A 21,144-nucleotide genomic window follows, 5' to 3' on the forward strand; every position below is an offset into this window, starting at 1 on the left:
TCCGATCGAGGGACTATTCGTGGGATCGTTCATCTATAGTTCGAGGGCGCCCAATCAGAAACTTCACCGTCCAGAGCTTATAAACTACTGTGAAAATTAATGTGAAAATTAACACCATCTAGAAACTTCACCGTGCGCCGGATCGTGAAAATTAATGTTTATCTAAAAAAATCAGAAACTTCCAAAATGTGTTAACTTTTTTTAATAAACTACTGTTCATACCAGGTGCATATGCACCCAGGAGCAGAACAGCACTCAAATTTCTTTGGCTTCTGATTCCCAATCGAGATATAAATCAGACCTATTACTGCAAATGAACAATACTCCAGTGGGAGTGACGAGGCACGAATCAAACTAAACCAACAGACCATCAGCCATTGGCATGACGCTCCTTTGGAACGAAACTTTCAGCCCGGAAGCAGCCGAGCACTGCAACCATTCACCCCTTCCAGACGAAGGTTGAAACATACCATCACTTTATCCAGCCTCAACATAAGTCAACTTTCGCCAGGTTTAGAACAACAACAGACTTCATCCGTATATAACAAGGGTATAAAACGAACTAGGGGAACATCGAATAAACCCTAAGAGAATCCAACAGCATCAGATCAAGACCAACAAGGTGGGCTGGCTGCAGAACGAGCCAGCCACATTCTTTTCAGTATATGTCGACTGGGAGAGAGAACCCTTTTATCTTTCGAGGACCTCTTCCTTCCCAGGGCAAGGCGCAACCCTTCTGGCGCATCAGGAGATCGCCGGGCGCAACATGGTGCGCTCAAGACTTCGGCCGCCCATAGGTTATCACCATCACATACTCTCCCCCAGAGGAGCCTACCGACGTCTGCAAATGGCGCGACGGGCCAACCCTCAGCCACCTATCCATCAGGTTGTGCACCGGTTGTATGGGGTTTATTGACTGCCCGCAGCAGCTCAGTTCAACCTGTAAACACCAAGATCAGGTACTGTTCACACAAGCTGTGGTTCTGGACTCAAGAAGAATAACTTAGATGCATAGCTATAGCAGCAGTAAGGTGATAAGAAATGCTGGTAAACATCAGGTGAGTTTGGACTTCTACTTCTAAGATGAAACTTCTAAATTTAAGAGCAAGCCAAAATTTACGCTGATTCCACTTTACAATAATGTGTGTTCTTCTACAAATAATGCTCATAGTTTTGGACAACTCGTAAAACATTAAGCAAAGGTAGAAGTCTCACCTCAGACTCACTTCCAAGACTGAGCTTCTGCATAATATACCTTTGGATGGATGATGCGGCTATACTTCCATCTCTATCATTAGAAAATGCATTAGCCACAACCGAAAAAACTGAAAGATGTATAGATGCAACATAACATAAACAACTGATGATTGCAACAATAAAAATTCAAGTGACCGCACCTACAAGGGGGGAGACTAATCAAACTATGTAAGTTGACTTTTCTATTTTGTTGTATTTTACTTTAATATATGCCAAAAAAGTTAGGTGCGTATTTACAGGAGAAATTTTGAAGCTCACTTGACTCCTCAGCCAAGTTACTTACACATTTTGTACAAACGGACTAAAGTGATCAGCAGGTGGCAAAGAACAACTTAACAAGCTTATAAGTTGTGACAACTGCATTACTAGAAGACCATAAAGGAACAAGATGTGCAGCTATGCTTATCTCCAAATCTAAGCCCCTTCCATGTGCCCCCTTCTATGAGCTAGACAAAATCCACAATTATGAACTGATCACCAATTTCCACCCACTGGAAGGATACATACTTTGAAACTGAAACTAAATAAGATTTTGCAAATGAATTCATACTTGCATGGTACCATCGCCTAAGACCATGGCATAGTATCTCTGGACATAGTTTTCTTCTATCCAGGTTATTAGCATTCTTTCCTTGGTATTTTACAGTTTTCATGCTATTCCATTAGAAAGATACCATATAAGTTCAATAACCAAGTGCCAAGAGCATCCATTTAAAATGTGGATTTAAAGAACTATTGTGATAGATAAGATCATCAGCAGCAGAGCTGAGGAACATGAGCTTACTTTATTCTCAAATAATGGGCAGGTATCTGTGGCAAGGGTGGGACACCTTTCCTGAAAATATTTGAATGACAGAAGATCAAAGGGGAGGTGGGAGACACCTAAGATAATGTTTTCACTGAATTGAAGATAACTGATACTATAATCTTGACTTACTGCTCAAACGAGGCAATCAATGAGAACCATACGGGGTTCAGTGCCCTACTATTCTGGGCCTTCTGGCTAGCTGCAGCAACAGAAGTTGCATTCTTCGTCCGGCCAGTCCCTTTCTTTTTAAGCATTACTGGCTGTGGAGCATCTTTCTTGTCATCTTGAAATCTGGTCTTCCGTAGATTCTCCACGGGCTTCTCTTTGCTAGCATGTTCACTACTAGGAGATCCATTGGGCTGATCTCCCTTAACAGATGGACTTGACCTGAAGGACTTTGTTTTGCTTGCAGCCTCTACAAGACAGTTTAGAGGTTTCCATAGATCTGCCTTGTCCAAGTCCTTATCATCACCTGCTTTATCTTTATTAGAGTTATGACTTGACGTTTCTGCAATTGATGATGCCTGCAAATAATAATCACTGCTACTGATGACATGATGCACTAAATATACGTAGCTCATGCAAAACACAACAGCAAAGTAAGAAAAAAAATGTTAAAAAGCACATTATTCAGTCAGGATGCTACAGCCGTTTTTTTACCTTTCTTCTTGTTTGAGGCACTTTGCTCAAGCTGTCCAGCAAGCTTAAATTATCAGGATGCTTATTGGCGCTACCATTATCCCTTTCTACAGGATCAAGGATAGGACCAAGGCCACGTAATGCAGCGGCAGCCTTCCTAGTAACGGCTCTTGTTCGGCGCCCAGTCAAACCCGTTGTTATTCGAGGTGTGTCAACCACCAATGAAGAGATAGACCTCTCTTTCCTTTTAATAGGCAGTGTAACTGGAGATTCTTTAGCACCGATCTTATTTCTTTTCAATGGGAAAATTTTTGACCTCACGTCTTGTTTATTGTGATCAGCCCTAAAATCAAAATAACAGAAATGAATAGAAGAAAAGGCACAAGTTTAGAATGTAAAATAGCATTCACCATAATAAAATCCCCCAATTCAGAAGAGCTACATGATAAAGTCCCGATCCTAGCAGGAAAATAAGGGAAACAGATACTCAATTTAAAGTCAGTAAACATTACATACTCGGTCTCATACTATAGAATTCTATAAAAATATATCTAAAAATGACCTCACAAAAAGCAAATCCAGAAAAATAAACTATGCAAACAGCACTAGTATTTTAGACGAAAAGCAATTCATTACTACAGAAAGAGTTACATTTTGCCAGTATACAGATCAATATAAATGGTTTTCTCCATGAACAAATGCTTGAGAAAAGATTTTGAAACAGAGGTATAATGACAGCAAAGTTTTGGTATTAGTAACACTTAAAATGGTGTCAGTTATTGAAAACATAAAATGCTGCCAGATATGAAGAACACTCGAGGTCAACAGTGGATACATATATTTATAAGCAATTTTTATATCAAGCTTAGTGGAATATTCTGTTCCACAATGCATTGTCATAGTAGGAACCTTAGACGGAAGTATATTTCTAACATCATATAAGATAGTTCGCCAAATTGCAGGTGTACAGTTCATTGGCGTGTAACAATCCAGAAGGATGCTCAGAAAGCTTATATATATATTCCAGCTTTATTCAGAAAGCTGGGTAAATCGTTTATACTGCTATTGACTACCTTCAATCTGTAGTTCATTCCAACTATCTGTTTGATGATTTAAGATCAAAATTTAACTCTTAACATATTTTTATACAATGGAAATAGATGCTAACAGTAATCAATCAAGAGAACTTAGCAGTGAAGTAAAAAAAAGACAGAGCAAATAAACATGTATTATGACACTAGAAGACGTAAAAGAACATTTGATAAAGCAAACAATCTAACAGAACAAAAGTTTAACTTCATACAGTGTCTCCCACCCAAAAATATAAGATCAGGAGAAGAATACCTAAGCTTCTCAATTGGGGTGCAGCCGAGATCAATTTTACATACTGGACAATGGTCACACTCTTCATCATTAAGCTTCTTATAGATACACTTTCTACAAACTGCATGATGCCAAGAAAAAAGTTCGAAATAGTGAGGACTCAAGATGTGTGGATTTCATAGCATTGGTGCTTCATTATAGAGGGGTAAAGAAACTGCAGCGTGAAAATTCCTTTCTGTAGAAAACACAAAGAATGCTCTGAAGTGTCTGTACATCATGGAAGAAAATCATGCATGCAAATGAATGAAACCTGACTCTAGCCTTGACCATATAGCATAAAATTCCCCAAAACTGTTACAATTAAACAAAGGAGGTTGATCGACAAAAAATATCATTAACAATGTTTTTATAACAAAAATTGGATAGGAAAACATTGTAGTAAACTCCTGTGTCCTACAGATTTAAGCAAAGCAACAAGATGTGCGTGTTTTTTTTTCAGAAGTTAAAATGGAGATAATATTTCTATCAGCCAATTTGGAACTGTTATTTACTTAACATCCACACATGCCAATCTAAAAAAACAAGAAAAATAAATAAATAAACTAGGAGGAGGTGCGCAATAGATCAAAACCACCTATCTTTCCTCCCAGTTACCAAAATGCCATTAATAAACTAACTACTGTACTTTTTAGTATCAGATATATATCAAAATGAGGTGTCTTCCAAGAAGCTTATTTTAGAACAAAGCTACAATTGGCTAGATAAAATGGTGAAGAGATTTTACAAAAAGGAGACAGAGCTCAAATGATAGTCACACCCTAACCAAAATCAAGTAAAAGGAAACATTGTAGCAATAGATGTGACTATGTGATAGATCAGGTTCATGTATCATTTTACTGCAAGGATTTAAAGCTTGAATCATCTGCCCAAGAGATACCAATGTCACTCCTAACATCTAAACAAAGTGACAATGAAATAATTACAAACACCAGAAACAAATCAAGATTGACAATATCTCAAGGGCACACACGATATGAACAACTACAATTACTGAATTCATGCATGCATAATAATTAGATAGCTTGAAAATATTTACACAACGGTGATTCCACATTGGGGACCCCAAAGCAATGTGTACTGTTCCACCAATTACAGGCCAACATTGCAAGTACCCCGCGTGCAAAACAAAGCAATAGGCTAAAATCATCATTCCAATCTCTTACAGCATTAGTATAAATCATGAACTCGAGCTAGATGCTATCTCAGACCAGAGCACGGCAAGTTAATATAACATCACGAATAGTAGCAATGGGGAACTAAACAACTATCTGAACAAGATTATACGCACCAAAGCAGTTGACAGATTTGCACAAAGATAACAAATCTACGTAAACCCATCCGTTGAACCGCAGATTGAATCTACAAGCATGGAAGTTACGAAACGAACACGAGGAACGAGTCCCCCAGATTGACGTGCAATCAAGAGGCGCACCCGCGACACGAGCATAACGCCAGAATCGGACGCACGCAAGAACAATGAACAATGCAAGAACCATGTAGGGGGTGGCAATACAGCATCCCCGGATCAGGGAATGGCGAGCTCGACGCAACCAAAACCGACGTCGCCGACGGCCGAATCCGGAGCCCCAAGAACGCGTCGAATCGCCGCCGCAATGCTCGACACCGCGGGAATCTTCGTAAAGATTTAAGCCTTCGATGCTACCGGCGGCGGCGGCGCCGTACTAGTTGCAGCGGTGGAGCGGGGTACTCACATGTGTGAAGGCACTCGGAGATGGTGGCGGCGTTGCGGAGCAGGCGGTGGCAGAGCTGGCACGTCATGCAGCGCGCGAGCTGCTCCCGCTTCACCATCACCACCCCGCTCCCCTCCACGGCCACGGGCCGCCGCCGCGGTCGCCCCCGCCCCCTCTTCACTCCCCTATCCGCCTGCGCCTCCGCCACCTTCACAGCATCCTCCTTCGCCTGCTCCCCGTCAGCCTCCTCCATCACCTCCACCTCAGCCACCGCCGCCGCCGCCGCCATCGGTGTGTCCTCCGGCGGGGCCGGCGATGCGGGCCCGCTCTGCATGGCGTGGGGCCCCAGCGCAGCTAGCGCCACATGCTGCGGGGGCGCAAAAGCAGGGACTTTCTACCCGCCGCCTCTCCCCTGAGCGTTGAAATGGGAGGAGAGATCGAAGAAGAGGAGGACGCCGACGAGGTGGAAGAAGGGAGTTGAATATGAGAGAGAGAGAGAAATAAGTATTTGCGTATTAATCGAGGGAAGGGGGAAGGAGAAGAAACGGAGGACGGATGGAGAAGCCAGAGAGGTTAATTGCGTTGGTTTTATGTATGTATATATATTGAAATTGGTTTTCTATCCTTGCTTTTGTACTAGGAGTATATATTTTTTTCATTTGCTTTCCTTATCTTTTGCTGTATAAAACACAATAAGTCTGTATTAGGGGGTGTATAAACATATTTGTGTCGCAATATATATGGTGAGAAAAATGTGATGTGGTAAGGTTACCGAACATTTCTTCTGATATATGTTATGTATGGCTGGATCCAACACCGTGTTGATAAAAGCAAATATTTTGTATTATTTGCAGCACGAAGCTTTCAGAGATGTAACGGACAATAATAGGCGTATTGCCGTTTCCACTTTTGTCATGGAAAAATAGATGGCAGATAGTTGTTGCTTGTTGTCATCGATAACCGCTTTGCATGAATGTGATTAAATGGGCATATCATGATGATCCTTCGCCGTGAAGCGTAAAAAAATATAATAAGTACTACCTCTTTCTCAATTTACAGGGCGTGCACGTATCCCTAGGTCATCAATTTGACCGACCTAATACAAGTCATATATTACAAAAAATATACCAACATAAACTTCCGAGTTTCTACTTTCAAAAGGTATAATTTTTATGTTATATAGTTTATATTAGAGTGATAAAATTGACAACCTAGATATACGTGTAGGACTTGTAAACTGAAACGGAGGTAGTATATATATTATTAATGCCGCAATATACGCACGTTAGAAACGTATCTTGGCGTTATAATAAGCATATATATTATTAATGTCGCAATATAAGCACGTTAGAAATCGTATCTTAGTGTTGACAGTAACACTGTGATGACTATTGGGTTCCTTTTTTATGGATACATCCTGATTCCTGAGAAAATAGCTTCCTAACTAGTATATGTTCCTACAGTACGCAAAGCATGATAGAAATGGGTACATTGTCGTCGTAGAAAACCTTGATACTTGGCAGCCAAGTATTTTTTTTGTCTCATTGATAGTTGTATGTCTCTGCTCGAATTAAAATTACTTCATCGTCATGGTGATCAATTCGGTTCTATATGTGTGCAAAAACAAACTAATACATTGTGTTCTATTAAAGGTAACTAGCTTATACATATAATAATGGAAATTGAATTCAGGCGCAAAAAATGGCAATGGAATACCTATGAAATCGATATTTTAATTTTGTGATTTTATTGTCTTCATTGTATTGTTCTCATTCTTTCTAGTGGTAATGACATAGTAAATACCCATTAATGGTGAGAAAATTGTGTCATACTAAAGTTCATGAACTAAACTTCTCATACAGGCTGGATCCAGCAAATACCGTATCAATAAACACATATACTTTGTATCTTTTGTAGCGAAGTTTCTAGAACCGTAACGGGCAATAAAAGACATCCTACCATTTCCATTGTTTCCACCGAAAAAAGATGGTAGATAGCTATTTCTTTTGTCATCACGCTTTTGCATGGATATGATTAAATGGGCATCTCTTGGAGATCCTTCCCCTTGACGTGTAAAAAAATAAGCATGCAATATTAATATCGCAATATATGCTCATTAAAATCGAAGCTTATGCGGAAATTAGTGGTGTGCTAACTATTTTGTGTATTCCTTTTGTTCTCTCTCTGGGTATATCTCGGAAAACTAAATTTCTTTAGTAGCTAGAGCATGATAAAAAAAGGACATCATTGTTGTTTCATTGATAGTCGGTGTCTCTGCTTGGGTCAAAACTAGTTCACCATGTCATGGTGACCATCGAGGTTCTATTTGCGTGCAAAACAAACTAATGCATCATATTTTATTATGACTAACAAGCTTGCATCGTATAAATAGTGACAGTCTAGCTAATTTTGCTCGTACCAAAGGTAGAACCATGACTTGGTTGGGTTCTGGTTCTGAGGAAATTGTCCAGTTAGCTACTCATGATTGTAATTCTATGAGTTGAGTAATACAAGTTATTCACCCGCAAAAAAAGTTGTACCTTAGTGCCAAGAGTAGTGTTCTAATGACTCTTTTTTTTTCTTGCTCTATATACATATTGTAAAATTATTTTCTTAACTTATCTATGTTCCTTGAGTAGGAAAAGGAATGATATACACATTGTCGTGGTATACAATCTTTATTACTTGGTAGCTAGCTACAATTTGTCTCATTGATAGTCATTGTCTCTACTTGGGTCTAAATTAGTTCACCATGTCAGGGTGATCATCTAAGGTTCTATTTGTGTGAAAAGTAAACTAGTATATATGTTCTATTATGGCTAACAAGCTTGTATCATACAGATATGGCCCTTTAATACATATTCATCACTTTTGTTTAACAATTTTTGCATCTTTCCATAGCTCTTTGTTGTTCAATTGCAATTTTAGCAAGCTTTTTGTAGCTAGGTTTTGCTTCACATTCAGAGTCGTCATCACTTGAATTACTAAAGTAAGCTTCTCGTGAGGTTACCTTGTCACCTCTTGCCATGAAGCAATAGGTGGGAGTGTAGTCGTCAGCATAGTCTTCAGTGTTGGTGGAGTCACCCTTTTCTTCATGGTCGAAGATGGACTTGCTGAGAACTGCGTAGCGAGAGCCAAGCTTGCTACCCTAGAGTCGGATTCCTCCTTAGATTCCTCAGCTTCCTCAGGTTCTTCCTCAGAATCCATTTCCTTCCCAATTAAAGCACGAGCTCTGACGGAGGCGCTTTTCTTCTTCGATGATGACTTTGATGAAGACTTTGAAGATTTCTTCTTTTTCTCATCAGTGTCGTCATCCTTGCTAGACTTCTTCTTCTTTGAGCCCTTTTTCCAAAGGGGCAGTCAACGATGTAATGGCCTGGCTTCTTGCATTTGTGACAAGTTCTCTTATCGTAGTCTCGATCAAAGCTTCTCAAGTGTTCTTCGAGTCATACTTTGAAGACTTTCCAAATTGATTTCTCTTGGAAAACTTCTGGAACTTCCTCACAAGCATAGCCAGCTCTCTGCCACTTTTCTCAACGCTATTGAAAGTGCTAACAACACTTAAGCTATATTTTGGTGTGATGACGATGTGGTTAGTTGAACTAATATCGGTTGCTAAAGTTTATCTCAGGTTATTGGTTCTAAGTGCCCGTGATGGAGATGTGCGACCCCCCATTTCAAAAAGGACAAAGGCGTGGTCTTTCGACGCTTCGAAGGTTTAGTTTTGGTTTGCTTTGAGTCATAGGAAAGACCGCACTATTAAGAGGGGTCTATGTGGATAAATGTTGTGTGGGAATGCCTTTGCCGAGCCTTACTCTCTTACCCTTCCCACTCCAACCACCTCATATGAACCTAGTGTGTGTGCTGTGGTACTCAGAAAGTTGCAACAGTAAGTTACTGGGTACCCCGTGTGCACGGGGTACTGGGTAACTCTCTGGGTACCCCGTGCGCACGGGGTCTTTTGACCCTCATGCGCATGGGGTACTGGGTAACTCTCTGGGTACCCCATGCGCACGGGGTCTTTTGACCCCCGTGCGCACGGGGGGTGCGATTGTCTCTGGATACCCCGTGCGCATGGGGCTAACTTAGCCCGTGCGCACGGGGTCTTTTGACCCCCGTGCGCACGGGGGATGCGATTGTCTCTGGATACCCCGTGCGCATGGGGCTGACTTAGCCCGTGCGCATGGGGTCCAACGGGCAGAAATCCCCACCAGCCCATGAACACTATAAAAGGCCTTTCTTCCTCCTCCAACCTTCAACCCTACTACACCCCATTTTGCTCAATACTCTCAATCCCTCCACCCATACTTGTTGAAACTTTGGGGATTGGGAGAGCAAGACCCGATCTACAACTTGACCAAACCAAATCGTGTTCCCCGCAACATTTCTTCCCCATTGACTTGTTACTCTTGGAGCTTGGGCTCCTAGGCGGTTAGAGGTTCCTCCAGAAGCTTCCTTTCTTTTGGTGTGCTCCGGAGAAGTTTGTAAAGGTGTGGTGGTCGCCTTCAAGACCAACCCTGAGTGGTTCGAGACTCATCCATTGGGGGTGACTCGAAGGAGAATACGGTGAGCCTTTGGTGGCATTCCGCAAGCTTTGGCTCTAGCACCGCTCCAAACGGAGATTAGCTCTTCCCCAAGGAAGAGTGAACTTCGGGTTAAAATCTGCGTCCTCGTCTCACTTGTGGTTAATCCTTTCCCGCACCTTTCTTTGTTGTTGTATGCTTGTTGGCTTGCTAAGTAGTTTGTTGCCTAGCTTTTCTTCTTGGAGCTTGCTTGTCATATAGGTTGCATTCACCTAGTTGCATATCTAGTGAACTCTTTTATCTGCTAAGCCTTAAAATCTACAAGAAAGATTAAAATTTGTAGTCTCCTATTCACCCCCCCCTCTAGTCGACCGTATCGATCCTTTCAATTGGTATCAGAGCCTCGTGCTCTAATATAAGGTTTTACAACCTTAGAGGATATGGTCGATCTAGGGAATGAGGGAGGTAGCCTACCCATTGCGGGGGATGGTCAAAACCAACCCCCCGCCGCGACTGAGACACTTGGTGCTCCGGTCGTTGCTCCTGCCGCTACTACTAACCCGAATGTCCCCTTGACCGCGGCCGATCTTCTTTCAATGTTTGCGGACCTCAAAGTCTCTATGTTGAAAGAGGTTCATGCCCCGGTCAAGGAGGAAATTGATGCTCGCCTAAAGCCATCAACGTCCGCATCAAACTCGTTTAACCCAAATGAGGTTCATGATGCGGATGACTCGAGGGAACCTCTTGCTTCCCCGGCTCATACTCAAGTTCCCGAGTACAATGATGTGGAACCCTTTTACTCTCCTCAACCCTTGCAACATCCCCACATTAATCCTGTTGGGCCTCCGCCCCTTTGAAAGCTAATGCATTTGCTAAGTGGAAGCTAGATATGGATTCTCACATGCGCAGTGCTTCAACTCAATTGTGGTGGATTGTGGTCAATGGATTCAACCCCAAGGACCCAATGAATCTCACTCCAAGGGAAGCAGTTGAAGATCAACTCAATGCTACCCGCACACAACATGCTTCGCAACGCTGTGACTGAAGACTAGAGTGATTCCATTGCTCTTCTCAAAACCGCAAAGGAAATTTGGGATTGCCTTGAGGAGGCTCTTGAAGGAGATGAAGCAATTCGAAGATCTCGGTTGGCCTTGCTCAAACAAGAAGTCAATCTCTTTGTGAGGAATGAGGGTGAGTCCGCAGAAGAGGTTTACCGAAGGTTGAAGTCCCTTGTGCTCAACTTGAGAACCTTTGGGTGCACTTGGGCAAATGATGAATTCATCAAGTTCAAGTTCATAGATGCTATGGTTCTCACAGAACATACCATGGTCATGATGGTTCATCAACGCCCGGACTATCACAAGTTGACTTCGGCTCAAGTTGTTTCCACCTTCTCTACCCATATTCTTTTGGAAACCAAGTCCAAGAAAACATTTGCAATAGCTCAAGCAACCAAGAACTCCAATCTTGCCTTCAAGGCCAAGAAAGTGATGAGCCAATCCTTAAGGGAGGAAGAAGTGAGTGAAGAGATATGTGAGGAGGATAATGATACCTCGTGCCCGGCAAATGATTTTGCAGAAGACTTGGCTCTCTTAGTCAAGAAGTACTCCGGGACCATGGCAAACAAAGGAAGAAATCTTCAAGGAAGATCTTTTGGACGAAGGAAATGCTACAATTGTGATAGCCCAAGACACTTTGTTCATGATTGTCCATATGAGAGACGTGAAGACAAGTCCGAGAAGCTTGTGCTTAAGAAGAAGAAGTTCACCAAGTTTGCAAAGAGGAAGGATGACAAGGCTCTTGTTCATGAAGAATACATGTCTGGAGATGAAGATGACGGTGATGATGATCAAGTGGGCACGGCCGCCTTCGCCATGCATGCCACTACCTCCTCCTCCACCACCGGCCTCTTCGACTCTCCAAACGAGGACAAGCCATTCACTCATCGATGCCTCATGGCCAAAGAGGTAAAAACAAAGTCCAAACCCAAGAGACCCGACAACTACACTCCCAATGTCTCATGTGAGATAGTGGAGGATGAGTGTGAGGAGGGTGTGGATAATGATGAGGAATCCTTAATGGCTTTCATGAAAACTCTTCATGGTGAAGCTCGTGCTCGTTTTGGCGATCTCCTTAAGTCACTCACCGAACGCGATGACTTTATTGAGAACGTTGAGAACCTCCTTATAGAGGAAAAAGAGAGAGTTGATCTCCTCGGGCACGAATGAGGGAGTCCTGGATTAGGGGGTGTTCGGGTAGCCGGACTATACCTTCAGCCGGACTCCTGGACTATGAAGATACAAGATTGAAGACTTCGTCCCATGTCCGGATGGGACTTTCCTTGGCGTGGAAGGCAAGCTTGGCGATGCGGATATTCAAGATCTCCTACCATTGTAACCGACTCTATGTAACCCTAACCCTATCCGGTGTCTATATAAACCGGAGGGTTGTAGTCCGTAGGCAATCAACTCCATACACAACAATCATACCATAGGCTAGCTTCTAGGGTTTAGCCTCCTTGCTCTCGTGGTAGATCTACTCTTGTACTACCCATATCATCAATATTAATCAAGCAGGAGTAGGGTATTACCTCCATCGAGAGGGCCCGAACCTGGGTAAAAAACATCTTGTCCCTTGTCTCCTGTTACCATCCGACCTTGACGCACAGTTCGGGAACCCCTACCCGAGATCCGCCGGTTTTGACACCGACATTGGTGCTTTCATTGAGAGTTCCTCTGTGCCGTCACAATTAGGAAGGATGCATCCTCCCATATTTAAAGACGACGCCGTTGCTAAGGGAGCCTTGGCTGTCGGCCAAACCCTCCGGCTAGGTGGTTTCCTCATGACCGTCTGTTTGGCTGTTGCACCGACGGTGACCTCTCGGGTCATCAAAAGCAACCTACACGTCAGCTCGGAGCTTGTCGAGCAGCTAGATCCAATGGAGCTCTCTTCCGTAAGCTCTTGGATCGCATCGCCGCCCTGGGGGTCGCTACGGATTACGACCAGGTTGGGCTTAAACCCGATCTAAGAGAAATTAACTCTCCCCAAGTCACCTACCACGTTGCTGTGGTACAGGCGCAGTGCGGCGACCCTTCATCTATTTTAAGGACTAGCTACGTCCAAATTCCCGACTCCTCCAAGCCGGATACCCGCGGAGAGGAGGATGTAACTCAAGACCTGAGCTTAGGATCAGGCAACGGGCTAGATTCGTTGGACAACATCCAAGAATCCGAACTTCAGAGTTCGGAAACTCTTTGGCCTCCGAATCTTGGATTGGGCGAGGTTTCAGATTCAACGACACCCGCCCACCCGAACATAAGCGATCTCTCCCAAATTAGGCAGAGGCCCGAGGAAACAGTACATCATTACTGGGCCCGATTCCTCCTGGTTATGAACAGGATAAAGGATTGCCGCGAGGGAGACGCAATCTCAATTTTCTGCAGTAATTGCACGGACGAGGGAATCCTTAACGCCGTAAGTCGTCGTGATATTACACGCTTCGCTGACTTGGCATCCATAATACAAAAATATTGTGTGATGGAAAGCGCCTGGAAAACCGAAATGAAGTTTTGGGATAATCCGGCCTTGAATAGTAATCCCGTCCGAACTAAGAGGGTGCATCATCATAGGACACCCGGGATAAACACCAAAAAACCAAAACCCTCTACAGGGCATGGAACCGTACTAGAAAGGTGGCTTGATGGACCCTGTAGAATTCACAGTACAGAGGACGCCACACCAACTCACAGCCTTAGAGCATGTTGGATACTTCGGCAGGTGGCCAAAATTGGCGAGGACCTCTTAATTCTGGAGGCCACAGAAAGCCAGCCCAAGGACACCAGTACCGTTCTCACAGTCTTCGAGACTTTCGCATCAAACAATTTGCGAAAAAGAACACTCCGCAGCCTCGCCGAAGTCTATCAAGTTGCAACAATAAATCCATGGAGCGACACTGCTATTACCTTCAACGCAAGTGATGAACCTAGATTCCGAACAGCCCGAGCACCAGCCGGATTGGTCCTCAGTCCCATAGTGGACGACTTTCGCCTCACCAAGGTGCTCATGGATGGAGGCAGCGGACTGAACCTCATTTATGAGGAAACCCTTCAAAAAATGGAAATAGACTAGAACCGCATCGAGCGAAGCAGCACAACCTTTAGAGGAATAATCCCCAGTCGGGAAGCGCGCTGCACAGGAAAAATCACACTAGATGTGGTGTTCAGCGCGCCGGATAATTACAGGTCCGAAGAAGTCACGTTTCAGGTGGCCCTGTTTAAGAGCGGATATAACGCTTTACTAGGGTGAGAAGCATTCACAATCTTCCAAGCAATACCCCATTACGGGTACATGAAGCTTAAGATGCCCGGGCCGAATGGAATTATCACTCTAGCTAGTGATCCGGACATAGCACTCCGCGCCGAAAACAAGACGGCCGCATTAGCCCTTGAGGCGCTATCCGAAGCCTTAGTGGCCGAGGAACTGACTGCGCTGCGCTCCACGGTTAACAGGGATGATGTGATACTCGATAAGAGATCCAAATCCACATCCTTCAAGCCAGCCGACGAAATAGTCAAATTCCAGGTCCATCCAATGGACCCCAATAAAACATCTTCAATCGGGCACGACTGAACCCTGATGCAAACGCCGCACTACGAGAGTTCCTACAAGAGAACTGGGACATCTTTGCCTGGCACCCTTCAGACATGCCAGGGATCCCACGCAGGCTGGCCAAACACAGCTTAAATATCCTAAAAGGATTTAAACCTGTCAAACAAGCTCTTCGGCGTTTTTCCGAACCCAAGAGACAGGCTATGGGAGAGGAGCTAGCCAAGCTATTGGAGGCCGGATTCATCAGAGACATAAAACATCCGGACTGGCTAGCAAACCTGGTGATGGTACCAAAGAAGGACAAATCCTGGCGCCTGTGTGTCGACTTTAAAGACCTTAACAAGGCTTGCCCAAAGGATCCCTTCCCCCTTCCCCGCATCAACCAAATTATCGATGCCACCGCACACGATTTGTTGTGTTTCCTCGATGCATACTCCGGTTACCATCAAATCAAGATGGCAGAATCAGACCAAGCTGCAACAACATTCATCACACCATATGGCCCATTCTGCTTCAACACAATGCCCTTCGGGCTAAAAAACGCCGGCGCAACATATCAGCGCATGATCCAGACATGTCTGGCAAATCAGATCGGCAAAACAGTGGAGGCGTATGTGGATGATGTGGTCGTCAAATCAATACATGTCGAATCTCTAGTAGACGACTTGAGGCTTACATTCGATAACCTCTGAAAATATGACATCAAGCTCAACCCAGAAAAATGCGTCTTCGGCGTTCCAGCCGGTAAGCTCTTGGGCTTCATTGTATCCGGTAGAGGAATTGAAGCAAATCCAGCCAAGATCCGAGCTTTGTCACAATTGGAAATCCCAAAGGACCTCAAACAAATACAAAAATTAACCGGATGCGTGGCGGCTTTAAGCCGCTTCATCTCCCGCTTGGGAGAAAAGGCACTACCCCTCTATCGCCTCCTTCGGCGCACCGAACACTTCGAGTGGACGGAGGCCGCCACGACCGGACTTGATGAAATAAAAGCCATATTGGCAACAAACCCAGTCCTGGCCGCGCCGAACACCGGCAAACCAATGTTATTGTACATTGCAGCAACACATCAAGTTGTCAGCGCAGTACTCGTTGTCGAGCGGGAAACAGATGGACACAAATTCCCCCTTCAAAGGCCGGTCTACTACGTATCCACCGTCCTCACTCCATGCAAATCACGGTACCCGCATTATCAAAAGATTGCATACGCGGTATTCATGGCATCCCGGAAGCTACGACACTACTTTCAAGAGTGTTCCATAACAGTAGCCCCGGAAGTACCACTCAACGATATTATCAACAACCACAACGCAACGGGACGGATTGCAAAATGGGCCATCGAGCTTCTCCCGTTCGATATAACCTATAAGCCACGGTGAGCTATTAAATCGCAAGTTTTGGCCGACTTCGTCGCAGAATGGATGGAGGCCGAGATCCCTAAAGAGTACGGCACATATTCAAACTGGATTATGCATTTCGACGGCTCCAAAATGTTGGCCGGACTGGGGGCTGGTGTCGTCCTGACGTCCCCCACAGGAGACACAGTCCAATATGTGCTCCAGATCATGTACATGGATTCCAACAATGCAGCCGAATATGAGGCCCTCCTACATGGACTCCGGATAGCAGTATCCATGGGTATCCAGCGCCTAGAGGTACGCGGGGATTCAAACCTCGCGATATCCCAAATAAATGGAGACTTCAACGCCAAGGACCCAAAAATGGAAGCTTACCGCAACGCCATCCTAAAAATGTCAGCTCGGTTCGAAGGGCTGGAGTTTCACCATATAGCCCGAGAAAACAATCAAGCAGCGGACGTCCTGGCACGCATCGGAGCAAGACGCGATGCAGTCCCCCCCAACATCTTTTTGGAAATATTGTTCAAGCCATCCGTAGCATGGGAGGGGGAACCCGCAAATAACAGCCCAGACCCAGCCGCACCACTCGACGCCGAACAATCTGACACAATTGGAGGCTCTGCCAATGAAATTACACCTTCAGCCCACGTAATAATGGCGGTCATCGCCCCTTGGACAGAACCATTCCTAGCCTACCTTACTAGGCAGGAACTCCCGGAGGACCAAAACGAGGCCCGCTACATAGTGCGGCGATCTAAAGCCTATAGAGTCCATGAGGGAGAGCTTTATAAGAAAAGCACTACCGGAGTCCTTCAAAGGTGCATCTCCGAAGAGGAAGGGTGGAACCTTCTGGCAGAAATTCATGCCGGACTCGATGGTCACCACGCCGCTGCTCGGTCCCTTGTTAGCAAGGCTTTCCATACAGGCTTTTATTGGCCGACGGCCCGGGCAGACGCTCAGGACCTAGTCCAATGATGCGCTGGTTGCCAACCTTTTGCCAACCAAAGCCATATGCCACCCACCGCACTCCAAACTATACCCATCACCTGACCTTTTGCGGTCTGGGGGCTTGACATGGTCGAACCCCTTAAAGGTGGGACCGATAGGAAAAAATACTTACTGGTCATGGTGGATAAATTCACCAAATGGATAGAAGCCAAGCTTGTTAAAACGACCGAATCCGGACCTGTGATAGACTTCATATCCGGGGTTGTACACCGTTATGGCGTCCCCCACAGCATCATAACCGATAATGGTACAAACTTTACCGCCGATGAGGTAAAACTCTGGTGCAAAAACATGGGCATCAAGCTCGATTATGCTTCCGTCTATCACCCACAAACCAACAACCAGGTCGAACATGCAAATGGTCTTATCATGAGTGGCATTAAACCCAGACTGGTGCGGTCCCTCAAGGAATCTAACACGCACTGGGTAGAGGAGCTCGACTCCGTGCTATGGGGGCTGCGGACCACGCCAAATCGCACCACCGGATACACACCATTTTTTATGGTGTATGGTGCAGAGGCAGTTCTGCCCTGCGATATAATTCATGACTCACCTAGAGTGCGCATGTACGAAGAAAGAGAAGCCGAGCTCGATCAGCAGGACAACTTGGATGCCCTGGAGGAGGAGCGTGACGTGGCAAAAGCCTGTTCCGCATTTTATTAACAGCAGGCTCGAAGATATCAAAGCAGAGAAGTACGGGCCAAAAATTACAATGTTGGCGAACTAGTTCTACGGCTACTGGATAAGAAAAAGGACAAACTCAAGCCCAAGTGGGAAGGTCCATTCATAATCGACCAAGTCCTGACTGGCGGGGCGTACCGCCTGCGAGATGCGTCGGATAACTGACTCGAGCTGAACCCGTGGAACGCCACCCGTCTCCGAAGATTCTATGCCTAGCGCTGGACTTTGTGTTCGTCTCCTTCCTCTATCCATTTTTTGCATTTTTCTGTCTTACATTTCTCTCCTTCCCTCTTTTCTTTTATAGCCCTTAAAGGCTCATCTAGTGACGCGCCACTCGCGCTCATTAAACCTGGGGGCTTCTTTAACAGAAGCTTATTTATACGGGCTTCACGCCCAACACATGCGTCAAACTTCCGCATGTACCCTTTTTTTCACCATTATATGCATCGATATGACTTAAGTTTTGGCCAAGCTGGGTTGCCTGGCTCCTGTGCTTACCCCTACGTTCCCGATTGTTCGGCTAGGCGGTAAAGGGAGCACCTCTGGGATTGTTACTGCCGGGTCAGTCGGATGTGTACCTCAGACTGGGTGAAGCCGAAAGCTAGCGTTCTTAAGGGAATATTCGGTCGGTGAGATAAAAGATGATCTTTTTACTCATTCTATGCGCCCCCAGATGCTTTTTTCTGCGTCTTTTTACACAGTCCGGACATGCACTTTAGGGCATGCCTCCCAGCGAAAGGAACCCCTAACGAAACTATTCTCTCTGGAAGATGTTTCTTACTAACCATGTAATATAACATAACTAGTTGGGCACTTGTCTGATAAAGCACTAATGACCCCTACGCCTGATCTCCACGCATACCATGGTTCTTATATAACCGCTATGGTATTCGGACACACTCCGGACCGTCAGGTCCTGAGGTTGAAGCGAAAAGCTCGGCAACGACAAATGATCTACAATCCGGCTAGAAGGCATTACACATGTCAATTCAAAATTACATAGTCATTCTGACTGATTGTATTCCTCTTCTATACCATCTAACAGGCTGTCTAATTTATAGTCCTGCTGGGAATACTTCGCAGCCAACTCTACTTGGCCGTATACTAAGCTCACAGGGATCTCCTTCCCGTCAGGCCCCACTGGTCCGACCTCGGCCATGTGGTTTGGGTCAGACTTCGTAAAACGGGTCTTCACCATGGCCCAGGCTTCCCTAGCGCCTTGTCGGCAGGCCGATATCTTCCACAACCGGAAGCGCCGCCGAGCTCCCTTCAGCTTCTCCTCAAGCTCTCCAAGGCCCTCGGGCATGGAGTGGGCAGGCCATAAGGCTTGGGCAGTTGCATGAGTTCGGGAAGAACGTCACCCGTAGAACCGGGTATCTCCTCTGCAGGACGACCTGTGAGCATACCTACAGACATTACTCTGTTAGTCGACTTCCTCGCCGAACTCTTTTTTCAAAGTTCGTTCAAGCACTTACTAAATATGCCGCGTCGAAGCCGCTGATTCTCCTTCATGGAGTCCGACAGCTGGCCACGAACATCTTTAAGTTCGACGTCCAACCTGGTGTTGGCATCCTGAAGATCATTCTTCTCTCGCCTCACCTTTGTCAACGTACTCTCACCGGCCTTTAGCCGGCGTAAGAGTTGTTGCTTTTCCGGATCGAGTCCGGCGCCATCTGCAACATGATTTGTCAGATTTGCACCCACACCGCACAATACTAATCTTTCGAAGTGTATCTTACCTGAGGGGGTCTCTTTGGACTCCCCTGCTGCGGCTAGTGCGGCCTCTAGTTGGGCCTTGCACTTTTCCAGCTCCTGGGACAGTACAGTATTCTTCTCTGTAAGAACCTAAATACTAAATGATCCTTAAATCAGTTGCTCTAACTGTTTCAAGTCCCGGGGGCTATGGGTATATATATATTTGACCAAAATTTTCTTACCCGTGTGTCTTTTACATATTGCTCCGTGGCTCTGGCTAAACCATTTTGAGCGGCACGGAGGTACGCATCTCCCAAATTAAAGGCATCTAAAGCCTCTTGGGAGAAACAAGCGTCGCGTAGAACTGTCCGGCGACGCCTGTGGTTCATGGCACTCTTCACTTCAGAATTTGTGGCAGACGGCCTGTCCGCATCCTTTGTCGGAGGAGCGTCCGGTGCGCACCTTGTGCTCGCCTCCGCTTCTTGGCCAGATGTTGGAGCCTGGCTGGTGGAGGCGCGATTGGCAACCTCTCCGGATATAGTCCAGCGAGGTCTCTTCGTTCTAAAGATAGCACGAACATTAATATGCCCGGACAGAATAACACCAGAGAAGCAGAGGGTGCGCTATACCTTTGCGCCGGCATCTCAGTCCGGACTACATTCCTTTTTGCCCCACGGGGCTCTGCGGCCCCTCGTTGGCTAGGCGCCGCAGGTTCGGCCTCCTGCCTCGGAAATCTCCCCTGCAAAACACGGTTGTCGTCAGAAACACCGGAATACGTGAGAGTGGAATCTCTCTCAAGGGAATGAGACTCCGGTTTCTGTCACCTGGGAGGCCGATATTAACCCTGGGTAATCAGCCGTGATGGCTACCAAGGTATTGTCCTTGCTTAGCTGATGGAACACCCCATCGATAAGCTCCACCGATATGTCCGGATCCTCTTCGGAGTCCGGATCGAGGGACCATTCTGGGTCCTCGGGTTGTGGAGGGCGGTTGTTTATATCCTTTACCACCTGTCGCAGTTCCTGCATTGAAGTCGTTAGACTACATATCTAACCGTGGGAGTACAAAACAAACGGGCAAACATAGTTGTTCACTTACCCAACTTGGAGGATCGTACATAGTAAATTCGGCCTGCGGGTTGACGCGGAGGAATTCCTCCTTTTCTCCCTTGTACAAATAGGATAAGATCTTTACTAGGGCGGCAGCTGAAGCCGGCCCCTTACGACCGTAACGGGTGGCGTCATCCTCCCCGTTGAAATCCCACATGGGGTGGCCTCTATATTGAAGTGGCTGCACCCCCCGCATAATGCATGTGGCCATGACTCCAATCATGTTTAGTCCGGAATGAGCCAACAGTCTTATCCGGCCCATTAGGTAAAGGACGTCTCTGTCGCTTTCTCTCTGAGAGCTTCGCGGACGCCAGCTCAAGCGTTTCTTCAATGGAGCACTGTTGAACTCAGGGAGACCGACCCGGATAGGGTCCGGTAGCGGGA

At 45.6% G+C, this 21,144-nt stretch overlaps 1 protein-coding gene across 1 annotated transcript; it reads right to left on the bottom strand.

The window, feature by feature from the left end:
- Positions 1–459: 459 nt before the first annotated feature.
- On the bottom strand, positions 460–6,312 carry LOC123102307 (E3 ubiquitin protein ligase DRIP2). Its single transcript, XM_044523610.1, has 7 exons — positions 5,800–6,312; positions 4,049–4,148; positions 2,726–3,047; positions 2,195–2,589; positions 2,042–2,092; positions 1,216–1,288; positions 460–940 (listed from the first exon to the last, which is right to left on the bottom strand). Exons 1-7 carry the CDS (start codon positions 6,110–6,112, stop codon positions 776–778), a joined length of 1,419 nt encoding a protein of 472 aa, XP_044379545.1. The 5' UTR covers positions 6,113–6,312; the 3' UTR covers positions 460–775.
- Between the last annotated feature and the right edge of the window lie 14,832 nt (positions 6,313–21,144).

Source organism: Triticum aestivum, chromosome 5A, assembly GCF_018294505.1.
Source record: "Triticum aestivum cultivar Chinese Spring chromosome 5A, IWGSC CS RefSeq v2.1, whole genome shotgun sequence".
NCBI classification, from domain to species: Eukaryota; Viridiplantae; Streptophyta; class Magnoliopsida; order Poales; family Poaceae; genus Triticum; species Triticum aestivum.